General features: G+C 46.7%; 4 protein-coding genes across 10 annotated transcripts in view; 3 read left to right on the top strand and 1 right to left on the bottom strand.

The window, feature by feature from the left end:
- FYCO1 (FYVE and coiled-coil domain autophagy adaptor 1) overlaps positions 1-9,868 on the top strand; it is a 42,020-nt gene extending 32,152 nt beyond the window's left edge. For 5 of the 6 annotated variants that reach the window (XM_062621839.1, XM_062621840.1, XM_062621842.1 and 2 more), the window contains 4 exons: positions 1,472-1,567; positions 3,462-3,672; positions 5,393-5,502; positions 6,242-9,868. In XM_062621839.1, coding sequence (XP_062477823.1) covers positions 1,472-1,567; positions 3,462-3,672; positions 5,393-5,502; positions 6,242-6,317 — 493 coding nt within the window. In that variant the 3' untranslated portion in view covers positions 6,318-9,868. The remainder of the gene's footprint in view (positions 1-1,471; positions 1,568-3,461; positions 3,673-5,392; positions 5,503-6,241) is intronic. The other variant, XM_062621843.1, reaches the window with a different exon arrangement.
- Positions 9,869-12,157: 2,289 nt separating this feature from the next.
- LOC134165264 (C-C chemokine receptor type 9-like) lies at positions 12,158-14,414 on the bottom strand. The gene is made up of 2 exons (XM_062621876.1): positions 14,295-14,414; positions 12,158-13,821 (listed from the first exon to the last, which is right to left on the bottom strand). The coding sequence occupies exons 1-2, from the start codon at positions 14,310-14,312 to the stop codon at positions 12,640-12,642; spliced, it is 1,200 nt and encodes a 399-aa protein (XP_062477860.1). The 5' UTR covers positions 14,313-14,414; the 3' UTR covers positions 12,158-12,639.
- A 2,169-nt stretch (positions 14,415-16,583) lies between these two features.
- Positions 16,584-21,857, top strand: TMPPE (transmembrane protein with metallophosphoesterase domain). 2 transcript variants are annotated; one of them, XM_062621833.1, is made up of 2 exons: positions 16,584-16,712; positions 19,078-21,857. In XM_062621833.1, the coding sequence occupies exon 2, from the start codon at positions 19,167-19,169 to the stop codon at positions 20,481-20,483; it is 1,317 nt and encodes a 438-aa protein (XP_062477817.1). In that variant the 5' UTR covers positions 16,584-16,712; positions 19,078-19,166; the 3' UTR covers positions 20,484-21,857. The 2 variants fall into 2 exon arrangements, with proteins under 2 accessions (XP_062477817.1, XP_062477818.1); XM_062621834.1 differs by lacking the exon at positions 16,584-16,712 and adding an exon at positions 17,190-18,407.
- Positions 16,597-22,676, top strand: part of GLB1 (galactosidase beta 1) — a 43,004-nt gene continuing 36,924 nt past the window's right edge. The window contains exon 1 of the mRNA XM_062621832.1: positions 16,597-16,712. Coding sequence (XP_062477816.1) covers positions 16,659-16,712 — 54 coding nt within the window. The 5' untranslated portion in view covers positions 16,597-16,658. The remainder of the gene's footprint in view (positions 16,713-22,676) is intronic.

Raw genomic sequence — 22,676 nt, 5'->3', positions numbered from 1 at the left:
AGCTTCCAGTGTCTGAAGGGGGCTACAAGGATGCTGGAGAGGGACTCTTCATCAGGGACTGTAGTGATAGGACAAGGGGTGATGGGTTCAAACTGAAACAGGGGAAGTTCAGGTTAGATCTAAGGCAGAAGTTCTTCCCTGTGGGGGTGCTGAGGCGCTGGCACAGGGTGCCCAGAGAAGCTGTGGCTGCCCTATCCCTGGCAGTGCTCAAGGCCAGGTTGGACACAGGGACTTGGAGCAACTTGGTCTGGTGTGAGGTGTCCCTGTCTGTGGCAGGGGGTTGGAACTGGATGATCTTAAGCTCCTTTCCAACCTAAACCATTCCATGAATCTGTGGACTGAAGGTGCTGTTACCTGGAGATGTTTTCTCCTGCTCTTCTACTCAACACTGCTGCTTGTAGAGCAAGGTCCCATAGGATTTCAAAGAAAATGCTGAACTGTGCATTGGTTTTAAGAATCGGTCTGCAGAATGTGTGGCAGTTATTCTGTTGCTACATGATTGATGGTTCAGAAGCACATATGCTACATGTGATACAAGATTTTATTAGATACCACTGGTTTTTGGAAGGAACCAACCAGTTGGTTCCCTGTGTATAAGAAGCCTTGGCTATTTTTCTGGGAATGACAGCCTAATTGTCTCAGTTGATCAACCTGCTGAGGTGCAGAGAAGCAAAGTAAGTATCAGTTAGAGAAGCTCTTACATGGAAACTATCAGCATTTGTTTACTGACTCTCAAGCTCATTCTGTCTGTGTCCCAGTCCTGTAATTCCTAGCTGGTGCTACCCCAGTGTTCACCCAGAGCTTGCACCCTTTTGGTGCAAGGAGTCTGTTCCTTACCATCCATGGCAGGTTATTCCATCTACTTCCTTTGCTCTTCTGGATGCATCATGGTGGGGAGGAGGTATCCTGCTTTGTCCTGTAACAGCTTGTTTGAGGTATTTGTGTTTGAATCACCCAGTATTTCTTCTATGAAAAGAAGATACCTGGTAGTGATTCTACAGCAATAAGATACACCTGGGGCACCATTGTCAGAGTAAGGAACTGGATAATATGTCTGTAAAACACCTCGCAGATTAAATCCAGGGCAAATGTCACATCCCTGTGGAAGCATCGTTTCAAGGACAAGTCTTGCTTGTGCCTGCCCTCCATCAAGATTTCCACCTGCCAGGGAATCTCTAAAACCTGGCAGCATCTCAGATTATCTTCAGACTGTAGGAGGGATGTTCTGGATGTATGTGCTCCTAGCTCATGGAAACAGGATCGGAAGAGTGTGCCATTTGTGCACAGTGGGTAGCAGAATGGGGCTGCAGTTTTGCCCAGTTTTGTCACTAGAATGCACAAAATAAAGATTCTAGAATTGGGCATCGTGGCTGTCGGAAGGTTTCTGTTTTAGGAAGGCATGAGCATGCAGATGGTATTTGACCACATATCACTCAGAGAATCATGTCTTTCCTCTTTTATCTTGTCCTAGAAACAGCACGTGCAATTCTTCAACCTTTGATGAATCGGAAGAGTGGCAAGTTGCTCAAGATGCTGAGATATGCTTGTTGAAGTCAGGAGAAATCATGTAAGCAGAACAGTTTCATTACTACCAACCTAAAAGAGTAGACTGAGCTCAAGTATCAGCCATGCAAGAATAAGTTGCAGACTCCTGGGAGAGCTGATCACAGTAGAATTTGGTCTGAGGAGGAGGAGCAGAGGGTATAGCTCTGCTACACAGAGCAGGAGCAATAAGCAGGGCCCTCTCTCTTCAGCCCTGCAAAACTTCAGTGCAAGAGGGAGCAAGAAGGAAAGATTTGGGTCCACATCACATTAGAAAACCTTCCTTCCTGTTCTGATTGAAGGAGGTGCAATGAACAGGAAGGGGGCTTAGAGAGAAGGCCATGTATTTCTTGTAGTCTCTGGATGAAACTGCAAGGGCAAGTCAGAAGTGCAGTGTGAGTTAGACCTTTGTCCCAGGGAGGGAATTTGTGGCCTTTTAGAGCATGTATCTATTACTTATTGGTGGTCTCATGGAAACTGCATTGCCTAGCATAGCATAATATGTTCAGCATCAAATGTTCAGCTGAACCTCTGTTCAACCTTTGTGAAGAGTGTGCACACAATTCCCTGCTGTATCCTGCTCTGAAATTAACAGTTGCATGCAGTAGTGATATAGCATGTCACTTGCACAGCCAAAAAGGGAATCTAACATATGTAAATGCCTGGCACATGGAGAAATTCCCCTTTTTTCCCTGTCCCCTTAGGCCTAGCTTTGAAATTTTGGCATAGTTATGGGGAAGGTTTTAAACTTCAGTCTGCAGGGAGGTAAATTAGTCCATGTTTCAACCAGGTTGCTGCTCTTCGCAGAACCAGTAACTAAAATCATAGCTGGGCTGTAGGGCAAACCCAAGAGTATTAAAATCAAAGAACACCTGAGACACCCCAGAACACCAAGGCACACTTCAGCCAAGAGGAAGTAGCAAGTTAGGCAAAACTTCATATAAAGTTTCCTCTGTTGCGATCCCTTAGCACTGTGTGTGTAGCCATGGCTGGACACTGAGCTCTTCCTTACTCTAGAGCAGCAAATTGTCATGGTGACTGTATAATATCCTCTGGTAAATGTGTTGGGTTTTGATAACAAATCGCAGTACTGTGGTTTGCTGGGAGCTCACTGATTTGGAAACAATTTAGTTGGCCTAAGGAGAGAGGTGTTAGATCAGTTTTACTTAGGGTCATGTAGAGGAGATCCACAGCTCTTAGAAATGACAGGTCTCTCCTGAAGAGAGCAAGCAGCGTTCTCCTGTTTAAGGGCCTCACTGTTTGCATTTTGGAATACATATCAGAATGAGGTAGGCTAATACAATGCTTCAGGACTTGGGATCATCTAAGAACTCCCTTTTTCCTTGTACTTTGAGTCAGCTTTTTTGCAGCTTGCTTGGGTAAAACAGCTGTAGCATTAGATGCTTTGGAGGATCTAGGCAGAGCTGCTGTTCACATTCCAACCCTCTGTCCCATCTGTACTCCTGATCCCTATTTCCTGAATAAATAGTATCTGGAAAGGTGAACAAATTAGGTGACTATTTTTTGTTTCAGTTTTTCTTTAAAAAGAACAGTAGAGGGCAGCAGACTTTTTTTGTTGTACTCTATATATGTTGTACTCCTTATGTTGTAATTCTATAAAGCTTTATTCAAGCACTACATTTTTCTAGTCAAAATGAACTAAATAAGTGAATAATATCCACATTTGCCAGAGTAGTGAAAGTGCTTGATATCAGTCATCTCTTCTGTACCTCTTGCCTTCATCCCAGGCTGAATTTTCCTGCATCTTGTGAACATGTCCCAGAGTTTCTGTGGAGTCTGCCTCAAATAGACGGAAAATAAAAGACAATGATTACTGTTTCTGTCTGAGTGATTAGACTGGGTGTCGTGGTTTAAAACCACTGGGTCTCTTCAAGTAATTGTATTTTTCTCCTTCCCAGGGTCAGATTACCCCTTACAGTGGAAGAGATCTTAAATTTTGGGGAAAGCAACAAAGAGCTGTTCATTAAGTCCAGCACCTACAGTATCATTCCCATCACTGTTACAGAGACAGGGCTAACAATCAGCTGGATCTTTTCATCAGACCCTAAAAGCATATCCTTCAGCGTTGTCTACCAAGAATCAGAGGACACACCGCTGGAGCAGTGCAAAGTAAGGCCTTTGTTTCCTTGTTACAAGAGGTTGTAGTACACTACAGTCAGCCACCAGAGGAATCAGCAAATATAGCTAGAAGGTATCCACAAGAGTGCCAGTTGCTATTGCATTAAGGACTTGATTCTGCAATTAAGCTACAGTGCTGCTGAAGGCAGAGCTACATCTTCGTGTTGCCTGGAAATGTGAAGTTGAAAAGCACTGTAGCTTCTATAGGTCACATCTAAAATTCACCTTGTTATTAATCAAAGATAAAAGTCCAAGTCTCCAAAATTATTCTTTTTCCCCCTCCTCTCTCTGCTCTTAAGCAGAGGCCACAAGGAGACAGATGAAGCAGTGAGGCACAGACTTAAGTGCCTTGATGGTATGCAGAATTGCTTTGCCAGTGCCCCAGGTACCATTTTCTATGTGTGCTGTCTGTATTTCCTGAAGATTATGGATTAAGTGAATCAATGTTATTCAGCTAATTACAAAGTTTTAATGAAGACAGGGCAGCTGTTGGTTTAACCCACTGTGGTAAGGGGGGACCGCACTTGCAGCACTGTGTGCAGTTCTGATGTCCTCAACATAAGAAGGACATGGAGCTGTTGGAGCAAGTCCAGAGGAGGTCACAAGGATGATCAGGAGCTGGAGCACCTCCTGTATGGAGACAGGCTGAGAACACTGGGGCTGTTCAGCCTGGAGAAGAGAAGCTGTGTGGAGACCTCAGAGCAGCTTCCAGTGTCTGAAGGGGGCTACAAGGATGCTGGAGAGGGACTCTTCATCAGGGACTGTAGTGACAGGACAAGGGGTGATGGGTTCAAACTGAAACAGGGGAAGTTCAGGTTAGATCTAAGGCAGAAGTTCTTCACTGTGAGGGTGCTGAGGCGCTGGCACAGGGTGCCCAGAGAAGCTGTGGCTGCCCCATCCCTGGCAGTGTTCAAGGCCAGGTTGGACAGAGCCTTGGGCAGCATTGTCTGGTGTAAGGTGTCCCTGCCCATGGCAGGGGGTTGGAACTGGATGATCTTAAGGTCCTTTCCAACCCAAACCATTCTGTGAGTCTGTGAATTCTAAGGCTGTGATTTCTCTGGGGCAAGACGACATTTACAGTATGCGTTAATTCCCTCCATGGTTTCTTTTTTTTTTTTTTTTTCCTTAACCTGAAAGCTGAAGGAAAAGTGAATATTGCTTTTTGGTACATCTGTTTGATACAACTTTGGGGTTTATAGGCTTGTCTTTGATCTGTGTCACTTGCTGTTCTGACAACTGTCTCTGGTAGGGTTTTACAGCAAGATAGATGGTAACACATACTTTTGCTGTCAGCTTAGATAAACAATTCAGATCTGCTGAGAAAGCTTATTTTATAATGCTGGGAGTATAAAAGCAGGTATTACGAGACATACTTAGCTAAATCATGCTCTTGGATATATTTAATGGATCATTGCTGATGTTAGTAAACTTACTTAGATTAACATTAAAAAGATGCGGGTTTGACTCTGTCTCTAAAGCAGAGATTTATAGCCATGGTTTAATGCTGTAAACAGGTTATTAAAGGAAAGCAGATGTCTCAATGTGAGGTGTTAGTTTGGGTGAATTTTTAATGCTAATCAGTGAAAATAAGTAGTCTTGCAGGCACAGAAGGACTTTGAGAGCTTCAAGATAGCTTAAGTCTGAATATGAAGGCAAATGTCAATTTATAGGGCAAATGGCAAGTTTCATTTCAATTTGTATTGAATTCCAGGTTCTTATTCCTATGACCCGCTGCAACTCTCATAAGGAAACTATTAGAGGACAGGTGAAAGTCAGAAACTCTGGAATCTACACACTGATATTTGACAACACATTCTCTAGGTAGGTCCTAGCTGGCTGGAAAAGTTAGTTTTACAGACTGTGGAACTGACCATGGTCATGAGGGGTACTCTGTCCATCATGGTCACGGTCTGAGAAGATCTCTTTGTGAGATCACTGCTGTAACTCAAAGCCAGGGCAGGCTGGATGTGAGGAAGAAACTCCTTACAATAAGAGTGGTAAAACCCTGGCACAGGCTGCGCAGAGAGGCAGTGGATGAACCATCCCTGGAGACATCCCAGGCCAGGCTGGATGTGGTTCTGGGCAACCTGATCTGGTTGAAGATGTCCCTGCTCATTGCAGGATGCTGGACTGGATGAGCTCTGAAGGTCCCTTCCAACCCAAACCATTCTGTGATTCTGTGATCAGATGTACCAGTATTCTGCCATTCAGAAGTAAGGATAAGGAATTGGTCCCAGCCTGCCAGAATATCTTCAGCCTGAGTTTTGGTTCTTGTTCTTGTTTTGGTTTTAAACTTCACCTCACCAGAATTCCACCTTTCTGTCTCAACATCTGGGAAGGTAAACAGAAGTAAGCCAGTCACTTGTGACTACTTCCAAGACAGTTTAGTCAGGATTGTCATCTTATATTAACAACAGCCCTGGCAGCTGTTGCACAGGCATTCTTTTGTTAACAACAGTCAGTGTTTTGACTGAGTATGAGCTGAAAGCCTGCAATCCAGGCTTCCTGTCTAATTGTCTTCAGCTAATGTGATTATCTTTCTCTCTTTTTTCCTTGACAGGTTTATCTCAAAGAGAGTGTTCTATCACTTGGCTGTCGAGCGACCTGTCATCTATGATGGAAGTGATCTTCCATAGCCTTGACTTATACTGTGTTATTTTAAATTAATTTTTTAAGAAATGATCTTATTTATGTACACAGAAGCATTATGATTACCACTGTATTTGAAGACTTTGAAACTATGCAATAGTTATAATGCACTTAGAGAATGTGTATACACTAAAAATGGAAGCCTTTTTAGGAACACTAATGGTTCTGTACTGTGTACAGATTGCTGAAAAGCCATGTTCTTTGATTTAACAGGTCGAGAATCAGTTTCAGTGCAGAGAAAAATAAGTGTGGGGGAGTGTTAATGCAAAGTGAAATTTTGATTCCTTCCAAAAATCTCCTTCAAAAGGAAATTTAAGAAAAAAAGAAGTGTATTTTTGTTGACCTCTTCACTGAGGAGTAAATATAACCACTTATGTTCTGCTCTGCTGCTCCTGCAGTCAGAACAGCAAGTATGCAATGCTTCAATCTTCACAGGCATATAGAGTAATCCATCTGGAAGATTTTATCTTTTCCAGAGTTTATAAACAGCAAACATAGGGGATTCTTACATTTTGGGATAAGATTTGGTAAGTCTTACCTGGCTTTTAAAAATGCTGTGGTACTGAATGCCAGTTACAAAACAACACAACAGGAAGCAGCAACTCCTTTCACTTTTTCTCACCAGTGTCTGTAAGCTGGTGCACTGAAACCAGTGCTTATGGTGAGTACCAGCAGCAGAATCAGGAGTGTCATTTGTAGAATGAAGCACTGCTCACTGTGGTATTAGGAAAGGGAGCATTCCCTTTTCCTGCTTTAGCACCTTAGTCATCAGCATTCACAGGGAAGCACAGTTTCTGAGGGGGTCAGCAGTGTCTCTCTCTCTCAGTCTGGAACACGTGGAACGTAGCAATAATGTCTGAATCAGTCTCAAAACATCCATCTAAATCCAAATGCATATCCAGCCCCATGAGCTCTTCACCCAGTGCTGGTGTATTCTGTCCCTTCCTACCCCTTGCACTTGCCCTAGCCAGCTGCTAAGTTTGTCTCAGATTTGGGGATAAAGCTGGCTCTCAGTCCTGCCCTTTAGGGCAGGCTGGGTTCTCATTTATACAACATTTCCATGCAAACCATCTGCTGTCTATACAGAATTTCAACTTTTTTCAAGATATCTAAAATGAGGGTTTTTTCTCTTTAAAAATCCTGTCTTCTAATGGAAAGGCAAAACATTTGACAGGAGAAAGAAGAAAAGCTCTTTCTCCTGACCAGCCCTCCTCATCATTTTAGGTGTGTTTGATTTCTTATGATGTTGTTCTCCCAGGGAAACCTCAAACCTGGAAGGTTTTAGCACAGCATTTAGTAGAAGGCCAACACAGCCTGCCAGGAGCCCTGTAGACTCTTGGTGGCTGGTATACAAGGGGTCATGGTGGGAGACAGCAAATAAACCATGAGGGGAAAGAACAGCACAAGCTGAAGCATATGATTTAGGGGAGGGGAAAGGGGCAAATCTTGTTAAGTGCAAAAACAAGGGAAGGGATTTGGAGGGATCAGCTCGACTAGGGAAGGTAGCCAGGAGAGTCCAGCTGGTGTTTTGTGTTGCAGGTCTGATCCATTACCTGTAGGGATCTCCTACACCAAAAGGCTGGTTGTTTAAAAGGCGGAGTTCACAGGGTAAGTGTTGGAGATTCAGTGGTTGGACTTGATGATCCTAAAGGTCTTTTCCAACCAAGTCGATTCTGTGATTCTATTTACATAGCAGCAGCCAAGGTAGAGGGAAATTCTGATTATAGGAAAGGAAAGAATACTGCAGGTGAAGCTGAAGGTTGCTGATCATTCATTCCAGTTGGTAACAATGCATAAATCCAGTGATGTTGGAAAACACAGTGAAAGGATGGCTCCGTTTCCTGGAGCACCTAGATTTAGGTGTCTGCTTCATCCAGCTCATCAATAGCCTTCCCTTCAGATGCCTCTTCCCAGAATTGGTGGCGTGCTCCCAGCCTCCACCAGGCACCAGTAGAAGGTGCAAACTGGTTTACTCCCCTCCTGAGGGCACAGGCTGCAATGCAGTTGAACCCTGACCTGGCTGTATGCATGGCAGTGAGATGGACAAGAGACTGAAGTGGGCAATAAACAGGCAATAACGGGCACACAGATCGGTTGGTGAGTTATGGCAGATTTCAGTGTTGAAGCTATGTTTTATATTTAATCAGACAAGAAAAGATTATTTATTGCTTAAAAATGTGTACCATATGCTCTGCAGCTTCACTGAGCTGCTCCTCAAGTTTTCCTTTAAGCTTTCAGGTGTGTTTTTTTAAAAGCATTTTGCTGTTGGTTTAGCTAGAATACTAATCTTACTAGGATATCTTTCTTAAAATGCCAAATGTAAGGTAAAGGGACACTGTCAAGTATCTTAGGCCAAAACAGGACATACATCTCTGCTCAGAAGTATTTGAGATGTCTCCATTCAAAGTTCTTTGACAGATTTGCCTCTTGATTTCCTCTCTGCATCCCAGTTCTTAACATTTTTCATCCTCTGGCAAGTATTTTTAATTGTTTTAAGTATATTTTAAGTATTATTAAGTATTTTAAAGGTTATTAGCTCTTCAAGTAGTTGCCTCCATCTAGTAAGGCAGGTGTTTCCCTGCAAGCCTTCCATGTAATCAGTCCTGAGGCTGGCTGAAGCAGTGAGGAGGGGAACAAAAACACTGGATTGGTTTTAGTTAGCATTTGTGTCGTTAGGGTACCTTTTCTTCAGGTTTTCCTGCCCCATGAGAGTAGTTTTATGGGGCTTTACTGCTCTCTGAAAGCGGACACTAAGAGAAGGAGCCAGAACCTGTACTTTAAAGATGAGAAGTTTGCTTTTAACCAAGGAGAGTATTTAAGAGGGAGAAAAAAGATTAAATACACTGGCTGGTAACGTACCACAAGTGGGCTGGAGTGCAACTGCTCCAAGCAACTATTCAAGAACAGGAATCTCATCCTGTCAGTTGGAAGAAGGAACCTTTTCCACCTCAGGGGATGTGCAGAGCAAACAGTCAAGCCCTTTTAAAACTGATGATGAAATGAGTTGAAGGGGATGTCGCATTCATGTGACAAAGAGGTCAGCAGAAGCAATTGAGGTTTTTCCTGGGTGCTGGAGCAATGGTGGATAGTATTTGTTGTTATGCAGAGGTTTATGTGAAGGAAAGAATGCAGTTGCTATAAGAAATGACAGTGTTCCTTTACTCAGCGTTACTCCATGTTGCTTTATGACAAACCACAGAGGTGTATTGCACCAGAGTGCACCGTGTTACAAGACAGCAAAGCTACAAAAGCCTGTCTTTGCTCCTTACTGAAAATGAAAATTGCACTATAGTTTTAGCTGTGCTCAGTCACTGAGATTGTAACTTGTTCAGAAGCATCTTTTGGTCTTAACTGCCAAAGAATTGCAAACCCTTTTCACATCAAACTTCATGCTTCAGATAGGGGAAAGAGGGATTTACGTGTCCCAGCGTCTGTACAGTTACAGAGATGTAGACGGTTGTGTACTGGGATGTTTCTTGATGCTTTTTTCCTCCTTTTTTAACCTCAGGAATTAAATAAAACTCTCTATCACTGAGAACATGTGTCCCTTTTCTGTCTTGTAGGGAAAGCTCTGCCTGGAGGATCCATCAGGTGATTGTATGATTCTGCTTCTGAGCAAGAAAGAATTCTCACAAGATAAGGAAAATAGGAACCAGTTTGTGATGCTGGTGGAGAAGGGCCACATCTGTACAGCAAAACAGAGTAACAATAGACCCATAAATCAGTGCTGCGTGAGCTGGACCCCAAGATAGAGGAAATACCACTGTGTGCTGCTGGCTCAGAGCCACCGGCAAAGTTCTTCCCTGTGAGGGTGCTGAGGCACTGGCACAGGATGCCCAGAGAAGCTGTGGTTGTCCCATCCCTGGCAGTGTTCAGGGCCAGGTTGGACGAAGCTTGGAGCAACCTGGTTTTGTGTGAGGTGCCACTGCCCATGTCAGGGGTTTGGAACTGGATGACCATAAGGTCCTTTCCAACCCAAACCAGTCTATGAGTCTATGATTCTATGGCGATGAGGAGTTAAAGTGAAGGCTCTCAGGGTGATGATGCAATGCTTAAGGCATAGAAAAGCCAAGCTTTTTTATCTTCTCCTTCAGAAAATGGACAGCAGAGGAGGCTGCAGCCCAAAACTAGGAACATCTGGGTGAGAATGTCCTTAAAGAGAGGGGAAGGGAGCTGTGGAAGAGCCCAGACTTCTCCAGTGTTCCATCAGCTGCTCAGGTGGCCATCCTGCTGGAGCTGTGGGTAAGGCACAGTGTCCCATGGGACATGTGAGAGGCCACAATACCCCTCACCCTTGGGGAAACCTCCCCTTCAGGGAGAGAGCATCAGCTGAAGGCTGGGGACACCCTTGGGAGGCTTGTAGAGCAAAGATGCTTTTACCTGCTCTGAGAAGGCCCCAGAATTCAGGCTCCTGGGGCTGGGGAGAGGCTGTGCAGGGATGAGGAGCCTCAAGACTGCAGAGCAGGACCACAGGTCAGCAGCAATTTGGTGCCTGTTCTTTTGCATGACTCAAGGGCTCTTCTGGGGCTGGGAGGACCCTCTGTGTAGGAGCATCCTCATGCTCACCCCTGAAAGGGCTGGTGGGGCTCAGCTGCCACAGGGAAGCATTTTCCTTCCTCCCCTGGCCTTGGAAACCTGCCCTCCTTCCTGAAACTGCACCTACCCCTCGCCTCAGGAGCCAAAACCTGCTCTGGGGTGCTTGGCTGAGGTCTCGCATCCCAAGGGTGAAGTAAACCCTGTTAGCAAAGGTTTCCTTTTGCCTGGTCTGGGAAGGGCAAGTCCTGTCACTGGAAACAGGATTCCAGCCTGGGAAGGACATGGGGGAAGCAACAACCAGTTCATCCTCTCAGCATACGTGGGCAGTGCCTTTATTTGACAGAATTTCAGCTTCCGTTTGCATTTGAGCTTAATGCAAATTGCAACCTCCCTCTCCCCCCCACATCCTTCTTACAGATGTAGTAAAAACTCACATCCATCTTTCACCATTGTTTTTTTCCCTAAGGAAAAGTTACAAAAGCTCACAAAATCTTAATAAACACATATGAAACTAGAACCCCATCTGTCAGCTGGAAAAGCAGCACCAAACGGTGCAGAAACTTGTGTTCATCAACCTGCTTTAGTGACCAATGCACAATGAAAACACCTTCTACCTGCAAGAAATAATAATGACCAAGAAATAGTGACCAATAATGCAAGAAACGATGACCAGGAAGCAAAACAATTTCAATGTGGCTGCTTAAAACAAAGCCTCTGGGCACTATAACTTGCAGTTGAAGACTGGGAGGTGCAGGACAGGCAGGGGATGGCCATGGGCACCGACCCTGGCACACCAAAAGCCCCATAGAAGTTGTGGGGTGCATTAGAGCACACTGCTTTGGGGAGCCCCTGCCTTCACCAACCTGGAGTTTCAATCTAGATTTCATTAATACTTAATCTCTGTTTTACTGGCCCCAGGCTAAATGTATTTTTCTCACCATTAGCAAAGATACTAGTGAATAGCCTGCACTTTGTTGACCCACAGGCTTGGGTTTGCTTTCTGGCTTACTATGGCTCTCCCCACATGGCAAATATAACTTAGTGTCCCTGATGATCTTGAATTTTTATTGTGAGGTGTGATTTGTTTCCAGTATCAAAATAAGGAACTGTAGCAAATAAATTGTACCCAATTTCACCTGACATCACACAGCTAAAGTATAGAACTACTTCTGCATCAGCCACTTGATAAACACAAACTATTGCCCTTTCTTTGCAAGAAGAATCACCTGCACAGGCACAGCCACAGAGAGCAGCACTTTCTAGTGCAGTAAACCGAGGAGCTAAAGGCTGCCCTCCATTAGAGGGGAGAGGAGCTGGTGTAGGAGCAGGCAGGCTCCCCATAGGAAACTGGGTAGACAGCAAATGAAGGCTGATTCCTCCTCCTGCTGCTTCCTCTGCCTCCGTTGCTGCTGTAGCTGGTTTACCGCCTCCCTGCAAGGCTTGTTCTGTCAGGCTGTGGTCTGAGCTGCAGATGGGACAGGTATTTAGAGCTGCCTCAGAGACGGCTTTTGTTCTCTATCAGTTCTGCTTACGACTATGGCTCCATTTAGCTGCCCTGTGCTGAAGGTTTCCCTTCCTTTCAAGCCAGCGAGCCCCAGCTGGATCCCATGCAGCAAGGATGGGGCATGCAAGCAGCTCCCAGCCCTCCCCACTCCTCTAGGAGAGTCTTTGGGATATACAGTTTCCAAGGAGTCTGGTGCTCCTCTGGAGCAGGGCAGAGACAAACACTAACTTACAAGAAGACTTGGCATGGAGGGGCCAGAATAGAGGAGGTCAGTGGTTGGACTTGATGATCTTAAAGGTGTTTTCCAGCCTGGCTGATTCTATGACTCTATGATTAAGTGTGCGCTTGAGAGTGAAGGAGCTCCTCACCCGCCGCTTCCCCAGCACGGCAAAGGACCAGTGTGAGCTGTGCTCATGGCTGTTGCAGGCAGAGGAGCACTGGTCTTGGCCCCTGCTCCAGCAGAAGCCACCACTCAGCATTGCCCTGCCCAGGGCTGTCCTGAACCGCTCACCAGCAAAGGCGTAGAGAAAGGGGTTGAGGCAGCTGTGGAGGAAGGCGATGCTCTGGGTGACCTGCAGCGCGATGTCCAGCCGCCCGGCAGCATCACAGCTCTGTTTCGCCCTGGCACAGGTGCTGATGGCTTTGACCAGCAAAACAATGTTGTACGGGAACTGGGAGAGGAGGAAAGCGGTGATGATCATGGTGATGATCTTCAGTGACTTCTGCTTGTGGGATCTTTTGGCTTGCAGGGGGGTGTTGATGATAAGGGTGTAACAAATAATCATGACAAGGAGCGTGAGGAAGAATCCGAATGTGACTTTCAAGGCTAGGAGAGTAACTCTGAAATTCATGCTGCTGGTTGGTGGATATGTGATTTTGCAAACTGTTATGTCACCCACCTGCATGCTTTGGCTGTACATGATTTCTGGGATGCACAGGCTCACGGATGTCAGCCAGACAGCCCAGCGCATCACTTTGCTGCGCAGGAGCTGCCTTCGCTTAGAGGCGTTAGTTTTCGTCACCTGGACAATAGTGTTGTACCTGTCCAAGCTGATGCAGGTTAGAAATAAGCTGCAGAAGTTGATCTTATACATACTGTTGACAACTTTGCACATGAGGTTCTTGAAGATCCAGCCATCGGAGGCAGCCTTGGCCCAGAAGGGGAGGGTGAAGAGGAGGAGCAGGTCTGCAATGGCCAAGTGAAGCAGGTACTGATCCATCATGCTCCTCCTGAAGCAGTGTTTGCAATACATGAGCAGGACCAAGGCATTTCCCACAATGCCCACAGAGAAGATGAGCCCGAAGAACACAGGCAGGAAGGCTCGAGCAAACTGCCTGACCTGCCTCATGTCACACATAAAGTCCATGTTGTTCACTGGGATTCCATACAGGGACAGCTCTGTGCTGTCGTTCCTGTAGTATTCCAGGTTGGTCTTGCCAGGGTGGGTGACCTGCAGTGAGACATGAGGCAAATTTGTGTTGAGAGGTGGCTCAGTAAAGCACAAATTTGCCTCTCTCCACCAAGTGCAGTTGAAGATCCCCAATATGTTCCATTTCAGATGGGAAAGAGCAAAGGCTGCTGGTGAAACACAGCACGTTTCAGACCGCTTGAAGTGTGCGGCATGGCAGAGACGTATAAAAATGACCTGTTGAGTAACAAAGTCTTTATGAAGGAGCAGTTCACCACCTCCTGCCCACTTCAGCTATTAAAATGGCAGGTGGGGAGATCTCTGTCAGACTATTCAAATCACTGTTGGCTCAGCAGCTTCAAATACAGAATAAAATGCAAAATCCCCCCCTTTGAAAGAGGTAAGAGGCTTTTTGTGGGACAGCATCAGTGGCTCAAGAGAGGCAGAAAACTGATGGGGGCAAAGAGAGGGGAAAGTAAAAAGGAGATAACACAGCATTGTAGCTGTATACTCACTCCACTTGCAGCAGCCATCTTCACCCAGAGCTTCACTCAGTCTTGAAGGAGGCTCCGTGACCTGGAGAGGAAAGACGCAGGGAAAACAACTGATCTGAAACAGCTCTGAAGTACAGCTGTGACTTTGTGCTGTCTTCTTTTAATGTAAAACCTCAACCTTTTGAAATGCTTCTGGCTGGGAGACAAACCAACGCCGCAGAAACTGATGTCTGGGTTCTAATTATTTAGCTGTTTTCATCATCACAGCCAGCAGTCACATCACTTTGAGGTTTATGTGGGCTGAGGTGGGTGTGTGCTCCCTCCCGAGACCCCAGCCCAATAAGACCTGTTACAGGCTGTTTTCTCTGCATGGTTTAGGTGGCTCAAACACAGTGTTCTCTTTTCAATAGCAAAGGGAAGACCTCTCACAACCATCATTTTTCTGCTGATTTTTCAGGCACAGCTACAGGTTGGGCAGAGAAGAGATTCAGAGCAGCCTGAGGAGAAAGACTTGGGGGTGTTGGTTGATGAGAAACTGAACATGAGCAGCTTCAGTGTGCACAAGGGGAAGAAGCTCTGGTGCTCAACTGCAAAATCGCCGCTAAGGTGTCTCTGTACCCTCAATAACCAGTTGTCATGCTGAAACTCCTCCTGCAGCGGGTGTAGGCTTGTATGTGCCAGTACCTCTGTACAGTGCATGGCACATGGCTGCCTGCCAGTGGATCCATGGAAATACCCCTAATTCCAGCTAGTTTGGCCCTCAGTGTAATGCAGTCATTCCTCGTTGGGAGAGCTGCATTAACTGCAGTATGGTAAAAGCATGCCCATGGGTAAAGCCTCTCGTGCAAAGGATCTTCATGTCTTTTGGCCTCTCCTTCATGAATCTGAGCCTTCACATTCTGTATTTCAGTGACTTTCATTAGGCTTAGCTTAATTATCCCTAGAAGCAAAGTAATAAATGTAACTTAAGCTACCCATGGCACAGAGACACTTCCACTGTCTTAAGAGTCTCCAGAGCAGAACATGGGCAGCTGCTCATCCTGTTTGTGCTTTTTCTGCCACGTCCCACTTATTCAGTGACTGCAGTTGATGCCACCATCATTTTTACCCCATTGGTGGGAACACAAGGAGGAGAACAGGGTGAACCTTACAAATCCTCTTGCCAAATTGGTTCCCTATTTGCATCCTTGCTCAGGGCTGTCCCCAGGTAATTCATTTCAAACCAAAGCAGAGACAATGGGCTCAGTTCTTGCAATACCCACCTGGATCGTGAAATAACTTGTCACTTCCCTCCAGCTCATGTCATTACAAAACTAAGCATCTCTGTTTGCTCACCAAGAGAACTTGCACGTGTAACACTTCTTTTTGGTTTGCTTTAAGTGGGAAAATGACAACTACCAGCATCTCTTCTGTGTCTTCATTTACCTTCCACATACTCACTTTTGAGCCCAATTTGGGGTTGACTTTTAAGCTCCTCATTCAGTGTGTGTGCTAATGGCAGGGGCACACACAGCTCCATGTGCTTAAACCATCAGATTCTGCAGAAATGGAACAGAACTGGGGGTTACGCCCTCTGCTGAGGCTGACCAAGAGGTTTCCTTTTGTCACAGTGAAAACTCCTCTGTGATTGCACTAGATCTATCTCTTAACATACTTGCTTTCCTCTACCAGGGTAAACGGAGGACATTCACCCTTCTCTGTCCAAACAGGCTCAGCAGCCCCTCAGCTGCAATGTGTGTGGCTGTGATCCAATGCCATAGGATCCCAGACTGGTTTGGGTTGGAAAGCACCTTAAGATCACCCAGTTCCAACCCCCTGCCATGGGCAAGGACACCTCGCACTAAACCCACATCACCTAAGACTCCATGTCCTCTACGAGGCGCATGTTTGCGCTCGGTGAGGTCGGTGCCTCTCACACACAAGCAAATCCCATTATCTAGGAACTTTCTATAGCTCAGAACACTCGAGACAAGCCTGCCCATGGCAGGTCCGCTCAGCTGCTCCTCGTTTCCCCAAGGCGAGGTAAAAGCAAAGCACCTGGGTTACTCCTGACAAGCAGGAACTGCTCCCTCTCACCTTCAAGCAGGGCCAAGGTGCCCCTGCAGAACATCATTCCCACCCGAGACACCTGCAAACGCTTTGCAAATCAAAAGCGTGCTCCTACCGAGCTATAAATCACACAATTTCAGCCTCGAAAGCTCCCGGATCTGGGCTTTGCCCCATGGCTGACAACCGGGGCAGGGCCAGCTGGGAGCGGGGCGGAGCAGGCCTCGTCGGGGCGGAGCGGGGCCTGACGGAGCAGTCGTTCCCCTCCGCCGACACCGCCTCGTCCCGGGGCGCTGGGCTGAGGAGCGGCCGGTTCCCGTCTGCCCACCGCCGGCCGCCATGCTGCGGCTGCTGCTCCCCTTGGCCGGGCTGGCGGCCATCCTCCGCGCCGCGGTGAGTCCCTTGCCGCTTCCTCCGGGGGTTCGGGGCGGCCCTGGGCTCCGCGGGGGTTGCGGGGCGGGCATGTCTGCCCGCGGGTGGGGGTGATGAATTCGGTCCGTTTCGCGTTAACCAGCTCCGGTGGTTGCGGGTGGTGATAACCCGGGCCTTGTCCCGTGAGGCCTGGGCCGCGCCGGGACCTCGCTGAGGAGGGGCGGGCGGTGCGGCCTTTGCACCGCGGCGGGGATACCGGAGTTGGGGAGCGCATCGCAGGGGAAGCTTGCTCTGGTGTGGTGTGTGCAGGGAGAGGCGCCTGGCCGGAGCTGCCCAAGGTCCGCAGCCGCTCTGCTGCTGCGGTGCGTGCAGTGGGTGCCCGGGCACGTCCTGTGTCGCTGTATCGGCTATGGGAGCCTTGTGGCTGGAGCTTGAAACCCGGCGTTGATGTTCCCGTAGCAGGCGCTGCAGCTGGGTAAGGCACGGGTTGCCCAGAGAGGCGGTGGATGAACCATCCCTGGGGACATCCCGGGCCAGGCTGGATGTGGTTCTGGGCAACCTGATCTGGTTGAAGATGTCCCTGCTCATTGCAGGGGGTTGGACTGGATGAGCTTTGAAGGTCCCTTCCAACCCAAACTGTTCCAAGGATTTGCTGCAGCGGGAGGTTGTAGAAGCAGGCAGGGTTTAACAGGTCCCAAATGAGGATTAGCCAAATTAAAATACATTGGGTTAATCAACAAAACAATCCAAAAAGGCCCAGGCAAGGATTTGCCTTCCAGCATCCCTGATGCAGGAGCTCTGTCAGCTGGAGCGTGAGGAGAGCAGCCACAGACAGTGGCCGGGGTCAGGCTGTTCCCTTAAACAGCATTTCTTATTGCTGTTGTCCAGACAGAATGTGGCCTGGTGTGTCAAGGAGCTGTGGGCTCAAACCAGTAAGGCATTTCTTATGCTCTGATCTTCCTGACTCCGCTCATTTGCTGCAGAGGCATGTGTGTAAAATAGAGTAGTTTTGTACCAGCTGCGAGGGCTGATGGTTCACTGTCGACCCACGGCTCCCTGAGCAAGCACTGAGGGAAGGGGGCTCGTTAAAACTTGGTCTAGTTCTCAAAATACAGCAGGGTCCTGTCATCACGGAGGTGCTGATGCGCTTTGAAATGAGCGTGGGGAAGTATGTGCTGCAGGTAAGCAACCTGGCAAACTGGATTTGTAGACTAAGGGGCTCAAGCTTGCTGCAGGGCACCACAAGCCTGCTTTTGTGCCCTAATTCTGAGGTATTTCTGGCTGTTAAGATTGCTTTCTCTTTCTCTAGTCAAGTGTGGGCTGAGAGAGAGGAAGGGTTTTGAAAGCGTGTATATGCTGCTGCATGGCTTTAAATAAGGCACTTTGTCATCTCAGCTTTCTCTCTACTCTGTATTATGAAAGACCAGTAGGTTTATTTTAACCAGAAATGTGCAAACTTTAGCAGAAGCCCTATGAACTCTGTGCAAAATACAGGGCAAACAGGGAATTACGGTGGGATTCAAACCTAACTGGTGCTTGCTTGCTTACTTTCAGTCTGAATCAGTGATGTGTTACACTTAGTGCTCCCTTTACTTCTGCAGGAGCAGTGTGTGATGTTTTAGTCCCTTTTCATCATAGTTGCATCTGTTAGACCAGGATATGTGTGAGTAGCTGTTGAGCCTTAGGAGTTGTACATGTAGTGGAAGTGAGCAGGAGGTGAGTAGCCAAGCACAGTGTGGTTTCGCTGGCCCTACTGATTCTGAGGGCTTTGGGGAGGTGTTATTCACAGCTGAAGGCAAAGATACCTGTGGATGATGCATCTCCTAGATTTTCTGGTCCCACAATTGCATCTGGTGCTGTTCCAGTGGGGATTTCACTGCTGCTGCAGCAGGTGTTAGTAAAATGCCTTGCATTCAGTGAGGATGATGTGGGGTGAGACCTGCTTTCGAGATGGAGCCGGCTGCTTGGGCAGAGCAGAAAATTGTGTGTGTGAAGTTAACAGCAGAGCATCTTAGTCCCAGAACATGTGTGAGGCTGACAAACAGTGTGATGATTGTTCACAGACTTGTTGCATCACTGCTGTGATCTGCTGCCATCTACTATAAGGAAGTCTTAATGAGGAAAGAGTGTATTAAAAAGTAAAAGGGGGTGGAAGGAGTAATTGAGGGAGGCAGGCAGAGAGCTTGAAAGGGGACTGCCAGAATCCAGTGTTTTCAGTTGCCTGATTTATTCCACATCAGGAAGCCTCCTCTCTGTCTCTATGATAGCGATTCTGCATGACCCAGTCTCTTGTAGCATGTACAGAGTAACAGTCCTTCATTGCAGGCTGGGAAAAAGGGAATGTCTGTGCTGTTTTAAATGGGCTGATACTGGTTCCTGGTTGCAGGCTTCGTTGACCCAAGGCATCCCTTCATAACCACATTATTGCCTACTGGAGACTCCTGCAGAACAAAAGGGACCGGTTGGGAAGCCAAAATGATGTCCTTCAAGCAAGCATCCCTTGAAGCAAAGGCTGCAGTGGCTGCAGGAGTGGTTTTCCTCTCCATGATGCTGTCGCGGAGTTACCTGTCAGAAAAGCTCGACCTCAGGATGCGGCGCTGGCTCCTGAGGCTGCAGATGGCACTGTTTGCTAATGCACTTATGTTGATAGGATCTCTTCACGTGTGGAGAAGTGTAGTTACCACATTCTCCAGGGCTTCGTTTGCCAGCTCGTTCTGTTTCATGCCCTGGAAAATAGCTGTGTTCATGTTTCTGGCTCTGGCACACTCAAGCTTCTTCACGATGCTGTTTCTTGTTGCAGAAGAGCCCTATTTCTTTTCTTTAGCTGCCTACACTTGCCTGGGGGCCTATATCATTCTGATGTTCTTCCTTTTCACTCTAGGCTCTGTAGAGCAGGCTTACAAGTTGTTGGCTGGGAAAGGGGCTAAGGCAGGCACTGGCCACAAGAACAGACCAGTGATGAAACCAGTCTTGGCAGTGCTGCTGACTGTTGTGCTGACTGTTGTGGGGCTGCTAAATGCCTCCCAGCCTCCTGCTGTGAATTCGGTGGAAGTTCCAGTTCACAAGCTGTCCTCAGCCATGAATAACCTGAAAGTGGTGTTGCTTTCAGATATCCATCTGGGGCCTACAGTTGGGAAGACCAAGCTTGCCATGATTGTGAGGATGGTTAAGGCTTTAAAACCAGATATCACTGTGATTGTTGGGGACCTGACTGACTCTGAGGCAGAGATCCTCCGACCTGCTGTTGAACCTCTTGGAGAACTTGCCTCCCCTCTGGGGACTTACTTTGTCACAGGAAACCATGAGTACTACACCTCAGATGTTAGCAACTGGTTTGAGCTGTTAAAATCATTCAACATTCGGCCGCTGCATAATGAGAATGTGAAGATTGTTTCCCCACAGAGCACCAAGGACTGGTTCTGTCTGGCTGGTGTTGATGATATTGAAGCAGATGCCTTGCACTACTCGGGACATGGCATGGATTTAAAGCAAGCCCTGGAAGGCTGTAGCAGTGAGCATGCGATAGTGCTGTTAGCTCATCAGCCTGTTGCTGCCAAGTGGGCCCTTCGGGAGAGACCAGACATCAACTTAATTCTCTCTGGCCATACTCATGGAGGGCAGATTTTCCCACTAAATGCTGGAGCTTATTTGCTGAATCCGTTCTTTGTTGGCTTGTATAAAGTTGGGCAGAACACCTTTGTGTATGTCAGCCCGGGGACGATGTACTTTGGAATACCCATGAGGCTGGGCAGCAGAGCTGAAATAACAGAGATAATTCTCCGTTCTCCTTGAGGAGTTTTCCATTTGACAGACTTGGACCATGCTTTTTGGTCAGTATCTTGGCTCTTTCGCTCTGGAAGCCCACCCCGTTTCAGGGAAGCTGCAGAAGATACGTTGGGGTGGACTTCAGCAGGTTCTGTTCAGTGTGAGCAGAAAACACCAAATGTATCTTGGGCCTACAAAACAAATGGGGGCATTTTAAAATGCTGAGGATATTAATTCTTTGTGTTTATTATTACTATTATTGAGGTTCTGCATTTAAAGATAGCACTGATGTGACAGAGACAATGTGTCCTGTGCATGTTCAGCAATATCTGCGTCGTGCAGCTGCTTCGTGTTCCACTGTTGGTTATCCATCAGGAGCTGCCTTCTCCAGCCTGAGGCAGGTGAAGTCCTCATCTCTTGCAGCGAAATCATTTGTGCATGTTTTGCAGAAGGAATTGAAGAGTATCCACAAAGTCTGTAAACTCAAGAAGCCTTTTGCTAGGAATGTTCTGGGAAGGGAATGGTTTTAAGGGTATTTTCTTAGCTGTCTGCAGCACGCACTAGGGCTTCCAGTCTGTGTTATCAGTACTGTAAGTTGCCATGCATCAGTCCTTGAAATCCAATTTTTGGGGAGACTGATACCAAAGGGTGAAGCAGCTGTGTTTCTGCAGGCATTTCCCCCAGAATAACTGGGCATCAGATCATTACTTGCCGAAAATAGCTCTCATAAAAGCAAATAAGAGAGAAAACTTGGAATCACCAAACTTTTCTTGCTGTCTGTGCATACAGGACCTCCTATGTAAAGCAGAAATCCAAAGCTGAAATAGTCTCTTTTCATTCTGCACGTTTTTTGTTGATGCTCAATTGATCTTCTGTGATTTTTCTCTTAACAAGAGTAAGAAGATGCTATTTGAAAACAATGCAAATGGATTAATGCTTGAATTTTGCTTGAGGTTTTAATATTTCAAGTAAATGGTGCCCTATTTGAGAATACTGAACTCTGCAGCAGTTGACTTCTCCTTAGCAGCGTTTATCTGTCAATGTCCTGGTTGTCTGATAGGCACATAGCAGAACAACTGCTACAGAAAAATGAGGGATGGAGATTTTCTGTCTGTGTTTCCTAGAAGGGCTTAACACAAATCCATATAATTCTGGGCATATAATTCCATGCAATTCTTGCTTTTTTATCTCTCTTTTCATATAAGAAAGCCAGGATGTAATGTGTATCATCATGTGTGTGTATCATCCAGGACGATGAAGCAGTTGACTTCTGCACATCTTCCTCTCTTCTGCCCTTCAACCCTGGTGTTGCTGTATGAAAACCATGAACAGTGCAAGTCTGGGAATCCTGCCTCTGAAGTCTGTAGCTGCAGGATGTCCCTTGCTTTGCCCTTCTGCCCAGCAGTACCTGGGTTCCTCTCAGGCAGACCCATGCAGCATGTGGCGAAAGAGATTGGTTCTTACACAGGAGACTGAGGATGGCATGACCAGGTGGTGTTCAATCTTTTCCTGCTTTCCTTGTGATCCTGAACCAGACACACTGCTGGTTTGTTCTTCTGCTCCTGTTGCCCTTTTGCAGGAGGAATGTGGGTGTATTTGAGCAGTGCCACAGTGAAGTTGAGCTTTTCCGTCTGCGACATTTCAGTTTCACTTCGTCCACTGCCTTCAGACACCCTTGCCCTGGCAGAGTTTCTAGCTGCTAAGCTGGTTTTGTATCCTCTGCCTCTCTTCAAAAGCTTTCATTTTTACTACAGGAATGTTGAGAAATAGGGCAAATGTGTCATGTGCTGGAAGGTTGGTAGAAGACTTGGAGGAGTCATTGAAAACTGAGCACCTCATCAGCCAGGCTCCCTACTTTCTGGACTAGATAATTACTGCTCCCCAGCGCCTATAACTTTATGAACTTCTTTATGCTTGTGCAATAGTATCTGCTTAATTATCCTGAAGTTTCCACATGTATTTAATACTACCCATATGGGATCCAGTTGAGGTTCTTTCCCATCAGTAGTGTAATGTCAAACAGTCTTTATGTAGAGAGAATCTTGATAGCCTGTAATCCTCTCTTAACTTATCACCATGCCTTCAGTTAAAAGCAGTATTCTGGGCTTAGTAGTGCAGAGGATTCACTCTAGGCCAGTGGTCCAGGAGGATAGCTTTTCACTTGTTAGGCTGAGGGTTAAGCTTAACTAATTCCATATTTATTAGATGGAATACGTTTTT

Source organism: Pezoporus occidentalis, unplaced genomic scaffold (assembly GCF_034315485.1).
Source record: "Pezoporus occidentalis ecotype Australia unplaced genomic scaffold, CSIRO_AGI_Poc_V1 ctg235, whole genome shotgun sequence".
Classification (NCBI taxonomy): Eukaryota; Metazoa; Chordata; class Aves; order Psittaciformes; family Psittacidae; genus Pezoporus; species Pezoporus occidentalis.
Note: the sequence above shows the minus strand (reverse complement) of the source record. Positions and strands in the feature narration are given on the sequence as shown.

What these genes read in the sequence shown, in the direction of transcription:
- TMPPE (XM_062621833.1), top strand. Translation starts at nt 19,167, where the DNA reads ATGATGTCCTTCAAGCAAGCATCCCTTGAAGCAAAGGCTGCAGTGGCT.